The sequence below is a fragment of the Callithrix jacchus genome, chromosome 2, assembly GCF_049354715.1.
Source record: "Callithrix jacchus isolate 240 chromosome 2, calJac240_pri, whole genome shotgun sequence".
In the NCBI taxonomy this organism is placed as follows: domain Eukaryota; kingdom Metazoa; phylum Chordata; class Mammalia; order Primates; family Cebidae; genus Callithrix; species Callithrix jacchus.
This window is the reverse complement of record NC_133503.1, coordinates 173,154,824-173,178,351: the sequence shown is the minus strand read 5'-3', so window position 1 is coordinate 173,178,351 and position 23,528 is coordinate 173,154,824. Positions and strand designations below refer to the sequence as shown.

Genomic DNA, 23,528 nt, shown 5'->3' with positions numbered 1-23,528 from the left:
CTCTTCTGATTCTCAGCCACTGGTTTGGGTCTGTGCAGTTAAAAAATACCTCGACAGGAGGATCATTTGAGGCCAGGAGTTTGAGACCAGCCTCGTCAACACAGTGAGACCCCTGTGTCAACAACAACAACAACAAAAAAGATTAAAAATGTAGCCAGGTGTGGTGGCATATGCCTTTAGTCCTAGCCTCGTGGCAGTCTGATGCAGAAGAATCATTGGGCCCAGTAGTTTGAGGTTCAGTGAGCTATGATCGCACCACCGCACTCCTGCCAGGGTGACAGAGCAAGACCCTCTCTCTAGAAGAAAAACAAAATGCCTTAAGATGCTAAGCACTTTCGATTTCAGTAAAAGAGGATAGCCCCTCGTCTCCCTTCCTCCTCCCACTTGTTATAACGACAAGGAAGGGGTTTCACATGTGAAATCTCTCTCTGAGACCGCCAGTCAAGGGGGCACAGGTGGGGTCACACTTTGCCAGGCCCCCTTTGCTCCAGATATTTTACAGTGTGAGGTGAAATGTCACAGGAGAAAACCAGACTGTCCAACCACGAGCGAGATGTACATCTTCAGGGACCTTAAGGCAGTATGGATGGCATGCCGAGTGTGCCCTTGGGGGCACATTCTGGGGCCTCCCTCACCTCCCCGTCACGTTCACCACGAGGCAGAGGTTGTGGTTTGGTTTGAAGATCGTTCCTACTTTCATCAGAACCCGGCGTTCTTTTCCCTTTATTTACTCACTGTCTTCAGAGGAGCGGTGAGCAGGGCTAACTCTGCTGTCTTTGATCTAGAAGTTTCCTGCCTTGCTTTTCCCAAGGAGTATGGTTTGCAGGTACTAAGAATAGAACTGCACAAAACTATTTTCTGTGGCCTTGGCCATGCTGTGAGAGATTAGAGATTAGAGAGATTGAAAACAAACCCTGGTCTCCTAACTTCAACTCACCCAAACCTTGGAGAGCTCCTGATGATTGATCTGGCCGCCCTGAGACCACACTGAGGCTCTCAGAGGCAAAATTTGGCCTGACAGTCAGCTTCTAGCATATCTGTGTCTTTAAATACCACTGCAAACAATGTGAATATATTGAAAATTTTGTGATTTAACTTGTCCTGGAATGCAGGAGGGTCTCATTTTCAAATATTGTCTCTTTGCTCCAGTAAGACATTTAATACCTGAGAAGTGGGCTGGGTGTGGTGGCTCACGACTGTAAGTAACCCCAGCACTTTGGAAGGCCAAGGCGGGCTGATCATGAGGTCAGGAGTTCGAGAGTCTGGCCAACATGGTGAAACACCGTCTCTACTAAAAATACAAAAAATTATCTGGGTGTGGTGGTGTGTGCCTGTAATTCCATCTACTCGGGAGGCTGAGGCAGGAGAATCATGTGAACCTGGGAGGTGGAGGTTGCAGTGAACCAACATTGTGCCGTTGCACTCCTGCCTGGGCAACAGTGCGAGACTGTCTCAAAAAAAAAATAATAATAATCTGAGAAGTGTTTCTATTTTCAGCATCAGCCTTACCTCCCAGAAGCTGGACAAAGACCACTTACTGGGCCCAGTATTCCCATTTTTGTTTGGAAAGCTTAGCATCTTTCTCCCTGTCCATCCATGTGTGAGCACATTTATGGTTGAAGGTGCTCATGAAGTCAACCTCCCAACTCCCCCAAAAGTTCTGCAGGACATTCTAGGTTTTGGTTTGAATGAACTTTGGGGTTTTTTAAAGACACAGTCTCACTCCATCACTCAGGCTGGAGTGCAGTGGTGTGATCTCCACTCAGAGCAACTTCTGCCTGCCAGGTTCTAGCAATTCTCGGACCTCAGCCTCCCAAGTAGCTGGGATTACAGGTGCCCGCCACCATGCCCAGTTAATTTTTGTATTTTTTAGTAGAGACAGGTTTTTGCCACCTTCGCCAGGCTGGTCTCTACTCCTGACCTCAGGTGATCCGCCCACCTCTGCCTCTCAAAGTGCTGGGATTACAGGTGTGAGCCACTGCACCCAGCTATACTTTCTATTTTATGATGTCAGTTAATTAATTGCACCTGAAATCCAATGACCTGAACGTGGGTAGGGAGATGTAGAAAACATGGCCTCGATGTGCTCTTATCCTGCCTCTTTGCACTGACGCTTATCTTTCTGCTGTTGCTGGGACTGGCGTAGCTAAACTGTAGACGTGAAGAATTGTAGAGTAAAAAATAAAGGATCCCCGTCATGATTAAATTCTGTGCTGTGATCATATTTGGGAAGATGCAGTCTGGTGCCTCAAATGGCTTGAAGACTCGGGAGTTCTCAGTTGTCCCCTGCCCCCATCCTGGTTCCTGTCTACCTTCCCCACTGCTCTACAGCTACAAGGTGGGCCCTCAGAATTTGCCATGTAAGTACCATCTAGACAGGATGCGGCTTGATGGGCAAGACAGGGCCGTGAGGGCTGAAGAACCTTTTTTTTGGGGGGGGGGGGGGAACAAGGTTTCACTCACTCTGTTGCCCAGGCTTAAGTGCAGTGGTGTGATCATGGCTCACTGCAGCTGTGACCTCCCAGGCTCAGGTGATCCTCCCACCTCAACCTCCTGAGTAGCTGGGACTATAGGTGTGCACCACCACACCTGGCTCATTTTTGTATTTTTGGTAGAGACAGGGATTTGCCACATTCCCCAGGTTGGTCTCCAACTCCTGGGCTCAAGAGATCTGCGCACCTTCGCTTCCCAGAGTGTTGAGATTACAGGCATCAACCACCACGCCTGGCTGAGAGCCGAAGAGTCTTGAGGGTCCGCAGTGAAAACTGCTTCCAAGAGGGTTTACATCAGAGCTTCCTTACTCTTGGCACAAGGAGATATGTTTTTGTTTTTCTTATTAACTTTATGCAGCTCCAGCTCAAAGGATAATTTTTGTTTGTTTTCACTAGAATAAAGAAGATGTTTGCTTCATAGTCTTGAATAAAAAAGAAGGCTCAGGTCTGGGATTCAGTGTGGCAGGAGGGACAGATGTGGAGCCAAAATCAGTCACGGTAAGTGAGACTCTCGGGAAAATCCCTCCTTAAGCAGCCTCAGAATGTGATCAGGTTCAGAGATTGCTGGGTGGTTTCATTCCCTGCTACCAACATAAAAAGGGAAAAGTGAGAGACGTAACATGTAAGGTTTTCGTTCACAAAGACGGGTTTTTTTTTTTTGTTTTTTTGTTTTTTTTGAGACAAGGTTTTGCTCTTGTTGCCCAGGCTGGAGTGCAATGGCATGATCTCGGCTTACTGCAGCCTACGCCTCCCAGGTTCAAGCAATTCTCCTGCCTCAGCCTCCTGAGTAGCTGGGATTACAAGCATGTGCCCCCATGCCCAGCTAATTTTTGTATTTTTAGTACAGATGGGGTTTCACTGTGTTGGTCAGGCTGGCCTTGAACTCCCAACCTCAGATGATTCACCTGCTCAGCCTCACAAAGTGCTGGGATTGTGGGCATGAGCCACTGTGCCCGGCCAACATTTTTAACACAGAGCTGACATGATGTATAGGCCATTTCGAATACCTAGAAACACAATTCGCTATCTCCTTATCATTTGCCTAAATATTTTAAGCAGTTAAAAAAATGAGAATCAACTGGCCAGACTGGTGTTTGCTTATACAGTTACCCCTTTCTCAAAAACAGTCACTCAGCATTCAGAAGCCTCCGGGACCATCTAGAGGGTCCCCTTCACTGCACAAGCCCAGGCCTCGTTCATCTTCTATTCCCATTGCCTCCTGGATGCCAGACACATGTCAGACACTAATGAGAAGTTGATTTTTAAAAAAATGTGTGCAGCCACTGGCATTGATATTTGTGATCCATCCCCCACATTGAATTTTTTTTATAAAGCAGGTGTGTGTATGATTTAGAAAACTTGTCCTTAGAAAGTTCCTTTACTACAAGGCTGGGCACAGTGGCTCACACCTGTATTCCCAGCATCTTGGGAGGCCGAGGCCGGTGGATCACTTGAGGTCAGGAGTTCGAGACCAGCCTGGCACATGGTGAAACTCCATCTCTACTAACAATACAAAAATCAGCTGGGTGTGGTGGCGCTTGCCTGTAACCCCAGCTACTTGGGAGGCTGAGGCAGGAGAATCACTTGAACCTGGGAGGTGGAGGTTCTAGTGAGCTGAGATTGTACCACTGCACTCCAGCCTGGGTGACAGAGTGAGACTCCATCTCGGAAAAAAAAAAAAGTTCCTTTACTACAGATATGCAATTAGTTACTTTCTCGATTTTACTGGAAATCATAAGTGGATCTGGCTTTTGTTCCCTTTTCCTTTCCTCGTCCCAGGTCCACAGGGTGTTTTCTCAGGGGGCAGCTTCTCAGGAAGGGACTATGAACCGAGGGGATTTCCTTCTGTCAGTCAACGGCGCCTCATTGGCTGGCTTGGCCCACGGGAATGTCCTGAAGCTTCTGCACCAGGCTCAGCTGCACAAAGATGCCCTCGTGGTCATCAAGAAAGGGACAGATCAGCCTAGGCCCTCTGCCCGGCAGGCCTCTGCCCGGCAGGAGCCTCCCACAGCCAATGGGAAGGGTTTGCTGTCCAGAAAGACCATCCCCCTGGAGCCTGGTGTTGGTAAGATAATCATTTCAACAACCCGCAGGGTGTGAGCTACTGCGGAAAGAGGAGGTTCTGCTTGAACATGACGGAAAATTACGGCTAAATTCTAGACTCGAAAAATTAAATGTAGCGAAGTCTAATGTGTTTGGATGCCTCTTGCAAAAGCAGGGTTATAAATTAGAAAAATCCCCCAGTAGTTCAAGCTAGAGACTGTGAAAGATTTCAAATGACTGCTTAGCAGTTTCCCTAAGAAGCTAGACTGTGGAAGATTTCAAATGACTGCTTAGCAGTTTCCCTAAGGGTCCTAAGACAGAATCTGTTTCCTATTCACACCCTCTCGTTAGGACTGGTAAGAAAAGCAGGAAACTATTGTGATGGGGGAATGAATCAGTGTTGAGGGAGAAATTCCAGAACCAAGATTTGTCCTTGGGAAACAGCAAGGTTGTATTCTTTCCTGGTTTAGAAGAACAGAAGGAAATGAGGGCAAGAGTATTTTGTGTCTGAAAACAGAGACTTACTGGAAGAGGTTTAGAAACAGGTTTTTCTACGTCCCATGCAGACTCAGAGCCCCAGACCACGTGCAGCGTCTGTTTCTGCAGTGCGGGCCGTGTAATGCCGTTACGTACCGCAGACGTGGTACTCCGTTCACTTTGACCTTCAGGGGTAATGTCTTGAGAGGGCAAAGCAGAGCACATGGGTCAGGCATTGCCTTTAGGGAAGGGCCTTTTGTTCTTTCTCCACATCTCTCTCTCATAAAGTCGGGGGTAGCTGGATTCCTTTCTATAGCTTGGCTTCCTTGTGGCCTGAGCTGTTTATAGTCCTTGCTGAAAATGGCTCTGATTTAATAGAACAAATGAGGAACGCTCTCGTCCAGATGCGTCCGCAGTCATGCCCCAGTCTGTGTCATTTCATGTTCCCTCTTCCAGAGGGCTGATGCTGTCCCCACTACAGGGAAACACCTTGGTCATCAGACCTTGTCAAGCTTGCCTTTCCCCTGGAACTGTCTCAACTGCTTGGTGGATTTTCAGTGGTATCCTAGGAAATTGTCAAAGGAAACCACTTGGCACTTAATCCTCACAGCTGCCAGTTTTGAAGCCTCCTAAACTCAGAACTGGATGGTCCTCTGTCATTTATAGTCACTCAGTATTTCTGCAGCAACTTCAGAGCCTCTGGCCTCGAAGCAGACCCTGCAGAGCTATGAAATGCTGAGCGCCTGGAGGCTTCACTTCGCTCCGATTCCTGTTCTTCAGTCTTCCTAAGCCAGGTCTACCTGGGCCTAGCAGTCATTCCTCACCAGACACTGACAGCGTCCAACTAAGGGCATGGCAGTAGGCTGCACAGTAGAGACGCTGGAGCGCTTTCAAAGCCTTGATGCCCAGGAAATTCCCCAGCTCAATTAAATCGGAAATGCTGAGTGGTGGGAGCCAGGCACCTTTTCACGATCCCAGGTGACTCCAGTATGCAGCCAGAGTCGAGCCACTGCAGTGGACCCATTTTCCTGTTGAAAAAGCATGCTGCTCCCAGCATTAGTAAATGTCCTTCAGACCCTGTGGAGTGGCTTTCTTTAAACCACGACAATGGACTGGTTTTTATGTCCAAAGACGACAATGCTAGCTTGGCCTCAGCCGTAGTGAACACATGTGGTCCTTCGTCTGCATCCCAGTCAACTAAGTGTGCCTTTGCAGTCAGCTCTGACGTCCTTGGCTGATACGGCAGGCGAGGGAGGGAAGTACAAGCAAGTTTACAATCCTGATTCAAACCCAGCCCACCTTCACACACAGCAGGCATCACCATGGAAACACATCTCCCCACTGTGCAGCAAGATGCCAGTGGAGGCAGCGAGTGTGTCTGTGAAGAGAGCCATAGCCTGGGGCAGGGTTTCCCTTTGCAGGAGCAGGAGTGGCAGGAGCCAGGGAGGCAGGAAGCTCTGTGGGTTCCTGGGGGCTTTGGGGTCCATTCTAACAGTCTCACATGAGGCTGGGCACGTTGGTGCTGCCAAGTTTTGATACCAGAGAGTGATGTTCTGCTGCCAGGGTTGGCAGGAAATCAAATTTGGAGTCCCCAGGTGTGACTTCAGTCCTCACTGAGAAGTGCACTGCCAGTGTGGAGGCTTAACAAGAACACTTTGCCTTCCGGGGTTTTCTGCTTGGGCATAAAAGCCCTCACCAGTGCTTGCAGAAAACACACAGAACAAAGGATGCAAGCACAGCAGTAACACAGCCAGGAGGCCAGCTCCAAAGTCGGGAGGCCAGCAGTTGGGCTCAAATACTGTTGGAAACACCTCAAGGTAGATGGGACTCGAGGGTGCCAGGAGTACATGGGGCTTCAGGCAATGCCTCCGGGGAGACTGGGACAGGTGGCATGATGAACAACCTGTCATTTTTGTCTTGACACATGCTGCCGCTGCAGGGAGAAGCATGGCTGTACATGATGCCGTGTGTGTGGAAGTGCTGAAGACCTCGGCTGGGCTGGGACTGAGTCTGGATGGGGGAAAATCCTCTGTGACGGGAGACGGGCCCTTGGTCATTAAAAGAGTGTACAAAGGTAACGTCCTAGAAAACTCAGTCAGCCTTCTGTTACCCGTCATCTTTCCGTGGATGTCTCGGTGAAAAAAAGTCCACGCCTTCCATTTAGAAATCAAATTTGTTTTTAAAAATCTGAACTGTTTTTAATGCTTTGTGACATATAAGGTTTATTCTGTATTGACACGTATTAACTCATGCCATCCACATGGCAACACTTATCGGGTGGGTGCCATCATTATCCGCATTTTACAAAAGGGGAAACCGAGCCATGTAGGTCACACAGCTGTAAGTGCGAACCAGGCTACAGTGCAGGCAGTCTGGTGCCAGAGCCTCTGATCCCTGTCTCATGTGAACACACCACACTAAGTAACACCATTAGACTTCCCAGTCAGGAGTACTGAGTAATGGCCAAAATCTCATTGACTTAAAACACTAAACTTGTAAATGCTAGACTGCAAGGAAGTAATTAGTCCAAGCATAGCCTTTGTGGGGAAAAAAGCAAGATGGGAGGTATTATTGAAATGCTTGGTAAATACACATCTCTCCGTCAACTTGGATAATTCATTTTTTGGTCTTGGGCAGTTTTTCAAAATCTTAGATTAACAACTCATATCATTGTACTAATAATATTTAAAAGTATAATTGTATGGACAATATAGGTAATTATACTTGTAGATAGATCAGAAACCATTTAGTTACAGAATGTAACAGAATAAGTAGGTCAGCAAGTAACAAGGTTAATTCTTCTTGGCTAAGGATTGTTTCTTTAAAAGACCAACTAGTTAGTTAATGACCTTGAGACATTTCTACAATTGCATAGTAATCCCAAAGCCTCTCTCCACTCTTGACATGCAGTGTTAATAGAAAAAAAAAAAAAAAAACTTTATGGATGAAAAGTGGAAATGAAGCCTCTCTGGTCAGCAGGCTGCATCCTTGGGGTGCAGAGGAAGCAGAGGATGAGAAAGAACTCTGCGCTGGAGGCTGGGGCTTCACGCCCACCCAGGAGCAGGGGCTGAGCACCCACGGTAGCCAGATGCGGAGGCCTGGGACTCGCTCTTTTGCCAGTGAACTGTGATCACCACAGGTCTGCTTTACTTGAGTGGCAGCCAGGACTTCTGCTGCTCCCCGCCCCTGGGGCAAGCAGAAGACAGGCATAAATCTGGAGTCAGGTCTCTGTTATGTGTGATGTGTGAACCAATAGTACCAGGGCAGTGTAAAGAGAAAACCTCAGACTCACCAAGTTGACAGAACAGCAGCAGGAGGAGAACCAGGCTCAGGCAAGCACCTGGCAATTCGACTGTAAAAGCCCTCGCAAGAGAAGGCTCTTAGACTAAGGGTACAGGGCAACATCTGCTGCCAGCAGATCTAACAAACAAGATGGCCCATTCACGATGGAGGCAGGAATGTTACCCATCAAACAAGACCAAGAGGGTATTCAGATACGTTTAAAAACAAAATAAAGCAAGCTGGGTGGGGTAGTGCATGCCTACAGTCTCAGCTCCTTGGATCACTGAAGCCCCACTAGTTCAGTACCACCCTGAATAGCAGAGCAAGGCCCTGCCTCTTTAAAAGGAAAAACTAAATGCACACACCCCCTCATTAGTGAAAATGGAGTTAAATATATTTTTAAATTAATGAATAGTAAAAAGGAGACTAAATCCATGTGAAGACAGAATTTGTAAAAACAGAACAGAAGAAACTATTAAAAGATACAGTGTAGGGAAATAAAGATGATAACAAGGTAATGAGAGAGTTCCAGAAGGGAAAAATAGGATGAGGAAATATTTGAAGAAGTCATGACTAAGACTTTTCCAGAAGTGAAAAAGTGACAGGACTATGCAGACTGAAAAACTCATCAAGGGCAAAACAGTCTGAATTTATTTAAAAAAAAAAAAAAACCCCAAGCCTTGTTAGCCAGGCAAATCACGAGGTCGAGATTGAGACTGTCCTGGCCAACATGGTGAAACTCTGTCTCTACTAAAAATACAAAAATTAGCCGGGCGTGGTGGTGCGTGCCTGTAATACTAGCTACTCAGGAGGCTGAGGCAGGAGAATAGCTTGAACCAGGGAGTCAGAGGTTGCAGTGAGCTGAGATCACGCCACTGCACTACAGCCTGGTGACAGAGTAAGACTCTGCCTCAAAAAAATACAGCCAGGCGCAGTGACTCATGAATCAGGGATTTCATGCCAGCACTTTGGGAGGCCAAGGTGGGCAGATCACCTGAGGTCAGGAGTTCAAGACCAGCCTAGCCAACATGGTGAAACCCGTTTCTACTAAAAATGTAAAAATTAGCTGGGCATTGTGGCGCATACCTGTAATCCCAGCTACTCAGGAGGCTGAGGCAGAAGAATCACTTGAACCCAGAAGACAGAGGTTGCAGTGAGCCAAGATCATACCACTGCACTCCAGCCTGGGGGACAGAAGACTTATGTCTAAAAAATATATATATGTGAAATATTTGTTATATGGCAAAATGTATAAGCAAATATAAAAATAAGTTATTAGAAGGTACTTGCAGTATATTTAATCAACAAAGGGTTGATATCCAGAATAGGCAGGGCACTGTGACTCATACCTATAGTCCCAGCACTTTGGGGACCAAGGTGGGCAGCTCACTTGAGCCCAGGAGTTCAAGACTAGTCTGGGCCACATGGCAAGACTCCATCTCTATAAAAAATATAGAAATTACCCAGGTGTTGTGGGACGCACCTATAGTCCCAACTACTCAGTAGGCCGAGGTGGAAGAATTGCTTGAGCCAGGAAGTCGAGGCTGCCATGAGCCATGATTGTGCCACAGCACTCCAGCCTGAGTGACAGAGGGAGATTTTTGTCTAAAAAAAAAAAAAAAGCAGAATATGTAAAGAACTATATAATTCAGTAAGAAAAATACAAAAGAAAATTTGGGTAAAGAAAACAATACAAAATTGACAGAAGTTAAAACGTAGGTGGCCAAGAAACACAGGAAGATGATCAAACTTAAATGTATCAAATGAAAAGTATAAATATGCTGGGTGAGGTGGCTCACGCCTGTAATCCCAGCACTTTGGGAGGCTGAGGCAGGCAGGTCATGAGGTCAGGAGTTTGAGACCAGCATGACAAACATGGTGAACCTCGTCTCTACTAAAAATAGAAAAATGAGCCAGGCGTGGTGTCACACACCTGTAATCCCAGCTACTTGGGAGGCTGAGGCAGGAGAATCACTTGAACCCAGGAGGTGGAGGCTGCAGTGAGCCAAGATCAGGCCACTGTACTCCAGCTGACAGAGCGAGACTCTGTCTCAAAAAATATATACATATATATATATATATATTAGAAATCATTTTTTAATGTATCAAGTTGGCCAAAAATAAAAAATCTCATACTATGATGTGTTGGCAAGGATGTGGAGAAAGGAAAGCATTAATTTTTTTTCTTATGCAAGTTTTTTTCTTATGCAAAATTTTCTAAGGAAAATTTTAGCAGTGCTTATGAAAATGGAAGCTAAGAAACAATTTAAATTTCTATCTGTAGCTGAATAAAATATACTCATAAAAAGGAAAGCTAAATAGCAGTTGAAAAAGTAAATTACATCTCTCTCTCTCTCATATATATATATATATATATATGAACTGGAACCAGCTCAAAACAGTGTTGAGCAAAAAAAAGCCAAATGCAGATTCTGCACTGTGTGACACCAATTCATCATAAGCATAAGGAACCTAAGAATATGTTAAACAAAAGTTATGCAAGACCTTTTTGGGAAAAAGCATAAAAGCTTTCTAAAGGACATTTTAAAAAAATCCATGAGTAAATGGAGGGACATATCCGGCTCAAATCTGTTAAGATTCAGTTTGGCCTCGTGTAATAGGAAATCCAAAATAACAGTGGTTTAAACGAGAGAATTTCTCTCTCTGTTGTGTAAAAAGTCCAAATGCTGGCAACCCTTTGCTTTGTACAACACTGAATGTTTCCTAAAGGACCTTTCTGGCACCAGGGACTGGTTTTGTGGAAGACAATTTTTCCATGGTGAGGGGTCAGGCAGGGGATAGTTAGGGGATGATTCTGGCACATCACATTTGTGTACTTTATTATTACATTGTAATATATAATGAAATAATTATACAAATCACCATCATGTAGAATCCGTGGGGGCCCTGAACTTGTTTTCCTGCAACTAGACATCCCACCTGGGGGTGGCGGGAGACAGTGACAGATCATCAGGCATTAGATTCTCATAAGGAAAATGCAACCTAGATCCCTTGCATGCGCAGCTCACAACAGGGTTCACGCTTACATGAGAATCTAATACCGCTGCTGATCTGACAGGAGGCAGAGCTCAGGTGGTAATGTGAGCGATGGAGACAGGCTGTAAATACAGAGGAAACTTCACTCCCTCATCCACTGCTCACCTGCTATGCAGCCCTCCTGCTACCAGTCAGTGGCCCAGGGGTTGAGGACGCCTGTCCTAAGCGGGTTCCTCTGCTTCATCTCTTTCAGTCCTTCTAATAGCCTAGTAAGATAACAAGACCGAAATCATCATTTTGCAGATGAGAAAACTGAAGTTTAGCGAGATTTGTACCTTGCCTAAAGTTACAGATTTGAGACCAAAACCCAGTCCTATTGCTCCCTCAGTGTGTGTCACATTGTTCTGGTTGGCTGGAACCCCCCCCATGCCCTGAGGCTCAGGTGAACACTCAAAATTTTGTTTCACATAACCTGTTGGGGCCTTTAGTTAATATGCTAGTTAATATACATATGTTACCACAAGTATAACTGGTTCTTTGGTCCTTCCAAAAACATATCTCAAGAAAACCAGTGACCGGGACCAAATCATTCTCCTGGGGCCCACTACGGGCTGATATTGGTGAGGTCTCTCTTCTACTGTATCTGTCTCTATCATTAACCACGGAAAATATTTTTGTCCTTGGGTGGGTTGGATTTCTTGCAAGCTGTATTTTAATTTTATCACATAATATTTGATTTCAACAGTGATCTTTAGTAATTTAGGATGAAACTGGCCAGGCACAGTGGCTCACGCTTATAATACCAGCACTATGGGAGGCCGAGGCAGGCAGATCACCTGAGGTCAGGAGATGGAGGCCGTCCTGGCTAACACAGTGAAACTCCATCTCTACTAAAAATACAAAAAATATATATATAAGTAGTCTGGCGTGGTGGCAATCACCCGTAGTCCCAGCTACTCGGGAGGCTGAGGCAGAATTGCCTGAACCCAGTGGGGCAGAGGTTGTGGTGAGCCGAGATCGTGCCATTGCACTCCAGCCTGGGTAGCGAGAGCGAAACTCTGTCTCAAAAAAAAAGAAAAAAAGATGAAATCAATACATCTGCTCAATCCTTCGAGGTCTAATCAAAATTTCTGAGATAATTTTTATTTTCAAATTTTTATTTTCACACGTGGGAATTTTTCTTTTAATGCTGATTTTTTCCCATGAAGCCTCCACAGCTGGTATACCTTTCTTCAGTGTCATTGTTTAGACATTTATGTGTGAGAACATAAATGGAGGGCTTCCACTTGCATTTTTTCAAAGCTCATACAAAGCTACACAAAGCTATAATGTGAAGATGCTGAACTCTGTAAGTAGTCTCCACGGTCACTGATTCTCAGAACTTGCATATATCAGCCAATATCTGTTAACAATTAGAAGCTGAAGCCTGGGCAACATAATGAGACTCCATCTCTACCAAAAATATTAAATATCCAGGCATGGTGGTGTGTGCCCGTGGTCACAGCTACTCTGGAGGCTGAGGTGAGAGGATCACTTGAACCCAGCAAGGGGGAGGCTGCAGTGAGCTGAGATGGAACCACTCCACTCCAGCCTGGGTGACAGTGAGACCCTGTCTCAAAAAAAGTTGAGCCTGTTTTTCTGTGTTTACTGGCTGTTTGGATTTTAGCTGTTGATTTCCTTTGCCCAACTTTGTGTTGTTGACTTGCAGTGTTTTAGTCTGGATATTAACCATTTGTTGATTAAATACATTGAAAATATCTTCCCCTTCTCGGTTGCTTATTTTTATCTTGCTTATGTTTGTGGGGGGAAGGGCTAGGTTGAATTGTTTTATGTAGACCAGTTTTATTTTTATGGATATTTTTGTGTGTTCTAAGAAATATTTCTCTATTCAAGAATAATAATAGAGATTTTTCTCATTTAAGCTTACTTAGGATTTTTGAATACTGTGAAACTGTCAAGCCATTATTCTGTGTTTATTCTCACAGGTGGTGCAGCTGAACAAGCTGGAATAATAGAGGCTGGAGATGAAATTCTTGCTATTAATGGGAAACCTCTGGTTGGGCTCATGCACTTCGATGCCTGGAATATTATGAAGTCTGTCCCAGAAGGACCTGTGCAGTTATTAATTAGAAAGCATAGGAATGCTTCATGAATTTTAACAAGAACCTTTTTCTCAGTTGTCTTTTTTCTTTAGCAAATCAGAGCGACTTCTTAACTACACGTTCTTGAAATGGCCAGCGCTGGTATAGACAAGGACTATAAAAATCTGCAAGCTTGTGCTTACGACACATGAAGCCTGACTTTATATGTGCAGCAGCGATGAAATGAACTCCTGGATCACCCACGCCTGGAGGGTTCCTTTGTTCCCGTGCCTGTCCCCTACCTTTATGTTTACTGATGGGGATACGAGATGGGACATACCGTTCTTTATTTGAAACACTTAGCTAGACCTTTGATTCCTTCTTCCCAGCTCTCCCAACATACCCAATCCTGGTGATTAGGTAACTAAAAGTCTGAGGGGGACACAACTGTCACACCTAAGAGGACTATCATTTTATATGATTTTTTAAGTAAATAAATGACAGAATGCTTTTAGGCACATTCAATGGAAGGAGGAGCTGGAGGTCTGTATATGTTACCCTGAAAAGAGAAAGAGACTTAAAAAAAAGTGAATTATGACCTGTTAGGCTGAGCTCAGGAATTATCCCAAAACGAAAAAGCAAAATAGAGTATTTTTTAGAGAGTGTAATGTATAATGTATGTATGCAGAGTTCAATAGGTTACTGATCACCATGAAGTATTGATCATTTTCTATCTCTAAAAGTGTAAGCCATAAGGCTGTTCACAGATAGCACTTCTGATAAACCTTATTAAATAGCTATGAGCTTCACTGCTTAGAGGCAGCAAAAAGGTCAGCCTCTGAAAGCACCTTACAAGTAGTTTTTGAACCTGTCTTGGTTAAAAGTGCTTGAATTCAAGACTGGTCAGTACAAGAGCAGGCAAAAATATCACAGTCACTGGGTTTCCATTTCTGTATTTTATGCACTCCAACCACAAATTTAAACTAAATTTTTAAAAATCAAGTATCTTTCTAAGTGTCCTTGGCTTTATAAACAATAGACATTATATTTACAATCCAAATAGGGGAGCTTAATGGAATCCTTTGAGGAGACTGGTTCTTCTCCTCTTTCCCAACATGTTAACATTGTAAGTATTGGATCTCTTTTCTTGACCTAGTATAATGGCAACTGCAGTGACTTAAGTTTTTGCTGTTTTCATTTTCCTGCTTTGCAATGTCCTCCTTTTGCCAAAAATGTTTTCCTACAGAACACTTGTGACTCATGCTGCTCATGAAACTCACCCTGGCCACTCCTCCTCTGGCAGCACGAGCTGCTTCCCAGTAGCTATTCCCATTTGATGTTCAGTTCGTTGTCAGAGTTGGCTTTTCTCCTCTCATACTGTACCTTATTTTCTTAAATTCCAAACCCTCATCAGGTCATAAAGAGGAGGAGGAACAACATGGAGAAACAGGGTGAGTCAAGGTAAAGGAGCAGAACTACGTAGTCACAAGCCAGATCTTCAGTGGCACAAACCAACCCTTGAATCCTGAGAATATGAGTGGAGAATGCATTTGCCATACCTGTATGCATGATGACACGAAAATTTTATGTTGGAGATACTTCTTTAAATAACCTGCAGCCTGGGTCTATGGCTATGACCCCAGACTCATGGAGGGGCTTTAGCTATCAGCTTTGTACATGATTTTTCTAAGTGACTAATCCCACTAAACATCTTTGAAGTTGGCCTGGAGAGGTCCTTCAGATGAGTGAATATCTGGCTTGTCTGAGTCCAGATTTCTCATCAACCGGCAATACAAAGGAAAATATAGTACCGGAGTTAGTTAGAAAGGTCTGATTGATTTAACTTATACTTTTCACTACAGTTACAGGTAGGATACTGTAGGAAGTCAGTGCAAGGTGCATGCTTGAATGTTTTTTAAGTCTCTGGGGTCAGTTTTGTGGTTTCTGCTTTCTTGCCTAAGACTATTTCAAGTCAACACTGAAAACTGCTTTTCGTCTCCACTCTTAGAGCTCTGCCTAATAATAAGAAATGCACAGCCCTATGTGAACAAACAGGAGTTTCTTGCGCAATGTGGAGCGAATGGAATGGCCTCCTTCTGACAGTCATTAATCCTCATCTCTGGAGTATACGGGCGGACCTCTGGCTTATCACATACACTATGCTAAAGTTATCAGCCACTGAATTACGTCTTGCCAGAAGGTTTCCCTGGCCAGCAGTTGAAAATTAAGGGAAGAAGCAAAAGTTAAACTGTCTTTGACCCTAAGATAGAAAGCTATTTATTTGTCTTCAGTGTTCAAGGCATGACTAGTATTTCTAATTAGCCTAATTAATTCCCACACTTCCTAAAGTGAACACTAATGGTATTATTGTCCTACTAAAACTGTCATTGCTTTTTTTTTTTAAACTGGTCAGTCATTCACAATAAGCTATGAGGGTAAATATGTGTTATAACAAGTAAACCGTAGTTGCAAGAATATACCATGAAGATTAAAGTAGGTTGGGTTTCATTTCCATCTTCCCACACACATCTCATTGAATTTGATGGTTGACTTAATTGGCACCATAACTTTGTATGATATTATACATTATCCTTTATTTATGTAAAGTAAAATGCCTTATATATTAAAGAGTAAGTGCAATAATATGAAATAGCCTGTACATTTAAAAAATGTTGTCGCCAAGTTATATAAATCCCCATCTCTGTAAACAACTTTTTTAAGTAATTTTAAAAAAATAAACACTCTGCTTACTACTTGATTTTTTTTTTTTTCTATTTTGGCCATTATAGAGTATTATTGATATAAGAAATGTCTATTGTCACCTAAATGAGTCAGAGGTACAAAGGCACTAGAACTCAAATTAGCCATTCTTTTCCATGTCACACTCAATCTTAACACAATCTAAAACTTTTCCACCTCAAAAATCTTAAAATTGAACGTCCTACTCTTTATTATTTTGAGGAGTCTCACTCTGCCACCCAGGCTGGAGTACAGTGGCACGATCTCAGCTCACTGCAACCTCCACCTCCCAGGTTCAAGTGATTCTCCTGCCTCAGCCTCTGGAGTAGCTGGGACTACGGGCGCACTCTACCACATGCAGCTAATTTTTGTATTTTCATTAGAGATGGGGTTTCACCATTTTGGCCAGGATGGTCTTGATCTCTTGACCTCGTGATCCACCTGCCTTGGCCTCCCAAAATTCTAGGATTACAGGCGTGAGCCACTGCACCAGGCCAAATGTCCTACTCTCATTACCACAAGCTCCCGGCCTTCTGGTCACTTCCTCCCACTTCTTCACTTTCAACAAGCCCCTGACGGTTTTCTCCCTGTCAGAACTCCACCCTTCCATTCCCTTTCAGACTAGAACCCTCGCATAGCACAGCAATCTCTGTCCAGCGCAGAGGCTTAGATCACTTGCCCCACTGTAGTTTTACCAGGCAATCCTGGATCCTTCCAAATAGCCAGCATCTTGGTTCCTATAACCCTATTCCTAGAGAAAAGTCCCACAACTAGACAGAAGGCTGCTGCTGTAAATCCATGGGTTCCAGCCTTAACTGGACCCTTGCTGCCACTCAGCACTTCTTGCCTTTTCAGTTTTTTCTCACATTTTTCACAATGACTAATGTTCTTTTTCTCAAAAACCCTACCCATTCACCTTCCCCCTCCCACTTGGGATGATCTGGGATCCTACTTTACAGAGCTAAATAAAAAGCATCATTTAGGTGCCTGCGTGCGTGTGTGTGTTTCTGAGATGGAGTCTCACTCTGTCATCAAAGCTGGAGTGTAGTGGCGTGATCTCAGTTCACTGCAACCTCCACCTCCCGGGTTCAAGGGATTCTCCTGCCTCAGCCTCCTAAGTAGCTGGGATTATAGGCACGCGCCACCCCGCCTAGCTAATTTTTGTATTTTTAGTGGAGACGGAGTTTTGCCACGTTGGTAAGGCTGGTCTTGAACTCTGACCTCATGATCTGCCTGCCTCAGCCTCCCAAAGTGCTGGAATTACAGGCGTGAGCTACCGCACCCAGCCTAGGTGCCTTGGTTTTAAGATGGAGATATCAACCTACAGTCACCCAAGGAAAAAGGCAAGATGTCATCTTGCAGAAATCCCAGAACAGGACCCAGCATGTAACCTGGCCTCAGACTGGAGGAACTCGGATTCATGGGTTCTCACCCTGCACCCTCCCCACTTCAGGTTTGTTTCTGCTGGTCACAGTATCCTAATCCCCAATCCTCACCTGTTCTTTACCTAGAAATCGCCTATGAAGGTCATTTGTCCTCATTTTGGCCCCATTCAGTATCACAGTTTCTCTGGACAAACAAGCTATTGCCTGCCTGATTTTCTATATACATCCCGAAATCAAATTTCTGATTGGTTCCCTCCTGCCTCTACTTGGGTAGAGCTTTTTCCTAGGAGACAGAGTTCTTGTTTGCATAACTCCCCTCTTGAAACCCAATGAAATGAACAAATACAGAGGGAAACTCTTAATAGTTTTAAATGGAAAATAGCCACAAACCCATTATATGAAATGGAAAACTATATACCAAGTGTCAGGCGGGGATGGTGGCCCACTCCTGTAATCCTAGCACTTGGGGAGGCCAAGGCAGCAGATCACTTGAAGTCAGGAGTTTGAGACCAGCCTGGCCAACATGGTGAAACCTCATCTAAACTAAAAATACAAAAAATTAGCCGGGCATGGTGGCAGATGTTTGTAATCCCAGCTACTCAGGAGGCTGAGGCAGGAGAACAGTTTGAACCAGGGAGGCAGAGGTTGCAGTGAGCCAAGAATTGGCAGCTGCACTCCAAGCCTGGGTGAATGAAACTCCATTTCCAAAAAAAGGTAAGATCAAACTGAAGGAGAACAATGAAATGAAATACAATTCTTGCTGACTGAGAGCACAGGTGGCATGAATGAGAGTTCTGAAGACCACCACCAAAATCCTTAACTTGGAGAAAGGGGACTACTGAAGTTGAGCCCTTTCAGAAGCAGGCTGAAGGCCGGGTGTGGTAGCTCACACCTGTAATCCCAGCACTTTGGGAGGCTGAGGCAGGTTGATCACTTCAGGTCAGGAGTTCAAGACCAGCCTGGCCAAGATGGCGGAACCCTGTCTCTACTAAAAATAGAAAAATTAGCTGGGTGTGGTGTGTGCCTATAATCCCAGGTACTTGGGCAGGAGAATCGCTTGAACCTGGGAAGCAGAGGTTGCAGTGAGCCAAGATCACACCACTGCACTATAGCCTGGGTGGAAGAGTAAGACTCTCACTCCCCCCACCACAAAAAACAACCAGGCTGAAGCTGAACCGGAGTCATCTTCATGCCTCAGAATGGCAGGGAAGATGAGATTGAAGAAGGGGAAACATTTTCATCTTCCCAGACACCTAGTGGTCAGTCTAAGCAGGCCAAAGGAGTAACAGGAAAGGACATGGCCAGATTTGAGGGGAGCCCCCACCAGATAGGACCCTGAATCAGTAAGAGATTAGCTGCCCCAGCTCACCCTTACTCCATAAATTCCATGGCCACTATCACTCCACATACCCTCCTGATCCCTTCAAAACAGCTGAATATCTTGGACTAAAATCAGCTAGTACCCAATTTCCTTCTCTTGTCCTAAGGAATGATCTGAACAATGCTTAAACACAGAGAGCTATAAAGGATCCATCACTGACCAATCTTGAGCAAATGGCAGGCTTAGTAGAATTCACTTACCCCCATTAAACAAAGCCAGCAAGGGTCCTACTTACAAATTCAGAACTGGTAAAGAGAAGGGAGGAGAAGACAGGGAGTGAAACACACCCAAAAGGCAGATAAAAAAATATAACTTCGATCATGACTCAGAAAAAGAATTCTAAATACAAACTGTTATGTCAATGTACTTAAGTAAATGTGGCTTCTAAGAAGCACAAGATTAAAAGAGCAGTAAGAAAACTTAATGAGATGAAAACAGATCTGGTAGAACTAAACCAATCACCTTACCAAAAAGCCACATTAGAAGCAACAAGTCAAATCAAATTGTAGACATCTAAGTGACATTGAAGATTAACTTGAAAAATCCTGATTAAAAGTTAGCCAATAGAATTCTGCAGTACATTAAAGAAAATATGCACAACTGATGTTAATTCCAGGAATATGTGAACAGTCTGAATTTAAGAAGCTATAGACATTACATTAACAAGACATAAGAGAAAAGAATCATCATGAAAGATGTCCACAGGCCCGGCGCAGTGGCTCACACCTGTAATCCCAGCACTTTGGGAGGCTGAGGCAGTTGGATCACCTGAGGTCAGGAGTTCGAGACCAGCCTGGCCAATGTGGTGAAACCCCATCTCTACTAAAAATATAAAAATTAGCCAGACATGGTGGCACATGCCTGTAACCCCAGCTACTTGGGAGGGTGAGGCAGGAAAATCACTTGAACCCGGTAGGTAGAGGTTGCAGTGAGCCAAAATCATGCCACTGCATTCCTGCCTGGCTGACAAGAGCGAAACTCCATGTCAATAAATGAACGAGGGAAAGGGGAAGGGGGGGAGTGGGGGGGAGCAGAAAGGGGAGGAAGATGTCAACAGACATGTTAAAAGCCTACATCATGCTCTAATGGAGGAACTCCAAAAACATGTCGAGAACACACATGCTCACGATGCTGAAAAGTATTACTGTTGAAAAGCAATGTTCTGGAGGTATAAGCCAATGTAATCAGGTAAAAATTTTTTTTTGAAGAGACAGGGCCTCTCTATGTTGCTGGTCTCAAACTCCTCTCAAGTGATCCCCCGATCTCAGCGTCCCAAAGTGCTGGAATTACAAGTGTGAGCCACTGTACCAGGTCCAATTATGTAAAATTCTAAAAACAGATATAAATAACAAAAGTATTATTATTTGCACGTGACAAAACTTGCGTACACATAAACACAAAAGTTTCGACTGAAAAACTACTAAAATAGAATTCAGTATGGTGGCTACAAAAATTAACATCCAGCAAAACAATAGCTTTTCTACAAATAATAACCAGTTAGAATATATCATGGAAGAAATATTCTATTCATGCCAGCAACTGAAAACACAAATTTATTCTTAGCAAGAACTGGCAAGACCTAAATATATTATAAAACTTTATTAAGGGACATAAGCGATAACTTACAAAGGGGGGAGGGGTAAATGTACAGCTTATTTTTTTCGGTGGGGACAAAATCTCGCTCTGTCACCCAGGTCGGAGCGCAGTGGCACAATCTCAGCTCACCACAACCTCCACCTCTCGGGTTCAAGCAATTTTTCTGCCTCAGCCTCCTGAGTAGCTGGGATTACAGGTGCACACCATTGCACCCGGCTAATATTTTTTGTATTTTTAGTAGAGATGGGGTATCATGATGTTGGCCAGGCAGGTCTTCAACCCCTGACCTCAGGTGATCCGCCTACCTCGGCCTCCCAAAGTGCTGGGATTACAGGCGTGAGCCACCACACCTGGCCATGTGTATAGCTTATTCTTGGACAGGATGACTCATACTATAAAGATCTTATTTTTCCCCAAATTTGCAACATAAGTCCAATCATAATCTCAAATTTTTTAACTTGACAAAATTATCTTGAAGTCCATCTGGTAGGATAAATATGTAAAAATAGCCAGAAAATAATTTGAAAAAGCAGAATAAGATGGGAACTGGCCCTATTAAAATATTATCAGAAATTTATTATTATTAAGATGTTGGCTCCTGTGCTATAGAACTAGACAGGCAAACCATTAGAACACAAGCCCAAATATATAATAATTCTCAATTCAATAAAAAAGTGGCATTTAAAATCAGCAGCAACAAAACACCACATATACACCAATTATTCAATATATTCAATAACTGGTGTCGAAAAATTGGCTAGGTATTTTGGAGAAAGAAAAAAGCTAGCTCATTTGCAACAAAATCCCTGACATCAAAATAAAATTCCCAAAGGGTCAAAGATTTAAAAGCAAGAAAGGAAACAAAAACATTCCAAAAAAACACTAAATATATTGCTTTAATCATAAAGTGAATAAGCTCTTCTAAGCAGGAAGCTAAATTCCGAATCTACAAAGCAACAGACTCACAATTTAACCAGACTACATACAAACTAAAAACTACCGGGGGCTCTCCCAGTGGATTCGAAGAAGATGGCAGAACACTGGCGTAGTTTCTATTCTTCCCATATCCTCACTAACACACCCAGGAAACACACACACACACACACACACACACACACACACACACGCTTGTAGTTAAGATAGAAAAACACAGTAAACATCCACAATAAAACTAGATACAAAGGTATCCCCACAAACTCCAAAACATACAAGTGAATAAGGATATGACTACCGAGACCAATCTGATATCACTGTCTGTGCAAGAGAAACAGAAGGAAAGCAACACAGCAAGTGATGGCCCCATAACCCCACAAAATCACCAGCAAAGCTCAGAGGACCAGTGAGACAGCAGCAGCTGGGTGTGGAACAGTTTTCATCCTCTCCTAGTGGGCAAGTGTGTGAAGTCTGTGATGAAGGAGAAAAGGGCTGATATAGGCTATGACCTCTCAAAACCCCATGCTGAGGAAAAACTATGGGAAACAGAATCCAATTGAGTAGGACAAGAGCAAGGATGAAAAATAAAATTCAGTTAAAAGTATGTGAGGGGAGCAGATCCAGGTCTTTTCACTCCACAAAACAGAAGAGGGAGAGGCTAAAGTTAAGCTACTCCAACTCGTCTCTCTTCTAAAGTAACAAGGAAAGGCAATTTCATGTAAAAAGGAGAAACAGAAGACAATCTTAGGTTAGATCCCATACAAAGTAGTTATAAGAAAAAAGAGGCTGAGTGTAATGGCTCACACACCTGACATTGTGTAATTACCGCCATCATTCTATCCCTGCAACTTTATCTTGCCACACTGAAACTCTGTGAGGTACTTTTTATAAACACATACATACACCACACAAACACACATATACACAATTTTCCAACAGAAGCATTTTGCAAGACTGAGGCAGGTGAATTACTTAAGCCCAGGAGTTCAAGACCAGCTTGGGTAACATCCTGGTCCCAAGAATATCCCTACTCTGCAAGAAATACTAAAAAAATTTGCCAGGCATGCTGGTACACACCTGTGGTCCCAACTACTCAAGAGGCTAAGGTGGGAGGATCGCTGGAACCCAGGAAGTCAAGCCTGCAGTGAGCCATGATCATGCCACTCATTACACTCCAGCCTGAGCAATGGAGTGAGACCCCCATCTAAAAAAAAAAGTATAAGGAAGAAATAAAATCCCTACAGACAACAAAAGCACACCAGAAAGCTGTGCCCACAAAAATCAATGAGAACTAAAACTCAATACCTCAGAATGAGCTAAAATAAAATATATCAAGATAATGACCTGGAATATGAATAATATAAACCAAAACCAGAAAGACTCAGAAATCAGGTATTAAAACTCAAGAAAAAATTTAAGATAATTTCAGAAAAGATGAGTCCTCTGGAAAGATCATTCCCAGTGAATAGACCACAATAATGCCATAAGAGAAAGAGAAGAAATAGAAAGGACAAATATTTAAAGATCAGTAAGAAAGAGAAGGAAAAAAACAGCAAAACAAAGATAGAAGATGAGTCCCCCAAAAGGAAAACCTGAACAAGTGAACAGAAGACTAAAAATATTTATTTTCCTGAAATTGAGAATTAAAAAATGGTCAACACTACATGTTGAAAGAACACACAATGTACTTGGGAATACTGATCCAGAATAACCAGGAAAAAAAACACACTCTAGTAACGTTGGAAAAATACCGAGGAGAAAAAATTTCATGAGCATCCAGGCAAAAACGACAAGGCAATTATGAGAGAAAGAAAATCATGATCGTATTATAATCCCAGTACTGTGTGACAGCAATGCTTTATGCTCAGAAAGAACATACTTTGGTTACTCAAAGAAAATGTGACTTAAGAACTTTATTGGCCAGGCACAGTGGCTCATGCCTGTAATGCCAGTATTTTGGGAGGCCAAGGTGGGCAGATCACAAGGTCAGGCATTCAAGACCAGCCTGACCAATACAGTGAAACCCCATCTCTACTAAAAATAAAAAAATTAACCAGGCATAGTGGTGGACACCTGTAATCCCCGCTACTCAGACTGAGGCAGGAGAATGGCTTGAACCCAG

General features: G+C 43.7%; 1 protein-coding gene and 1 long non-coding RNA gene across 22 annotated transcripts in view; one reads left to right on the top strand and one right to left on the bottom strand.

Annotated features, from left to right (window-relative positions):
• PDZD2 (PDZ domain containing 2) overlaps positions 1 to 16,125 on the top strand; it is a 471,153-nt gene extending 455,028 nt beyond the window's left edge. For all 21 annotated transcript variants that reach the window (XM_078365629.1, XM_035291726.3, XM_035291725.3 and 18 more), the window contains 4 exons: positions 2,889 to 2,990; positions 4,272 to 4,557; positions 6,952 to 7,086; positions 13,277 to 16,125. In XM_078365629.1, coding sequence (XP_078221755.1) covers positions 2,889 to 2,990; positions 4,272 to 4,557; positions 6,952 to 7,086; positions 13,277 to 13,443 — 690 coding nt within the window. In that variant the 3' untranslated portion in view covers positions 13,444 to 16,125. The remainder of the gene's footprint in view (positions 1 to 2,888; positions 2,991 to 4,271; positions 4,558 to 6,951; positions 7,087 to 13,276) is intronic.
• LOC144581480 (uncharacterized) lies at positions 7,878 to 11,579 on the bottom strand. The gene is made up of 2 exons (XR_013532349.1): positions 11,457 to 11,579; positions 7,878 to 9,899 (listed from the first exon to the last, which is right to left on the bottom strand). It is a non-coding gene; the product is annotated as an uncharacterized LOC144581480 (long non-coding RNA).
• Positions 16,126 to 23,528: the final 7,403 nt, after the last annotated feature.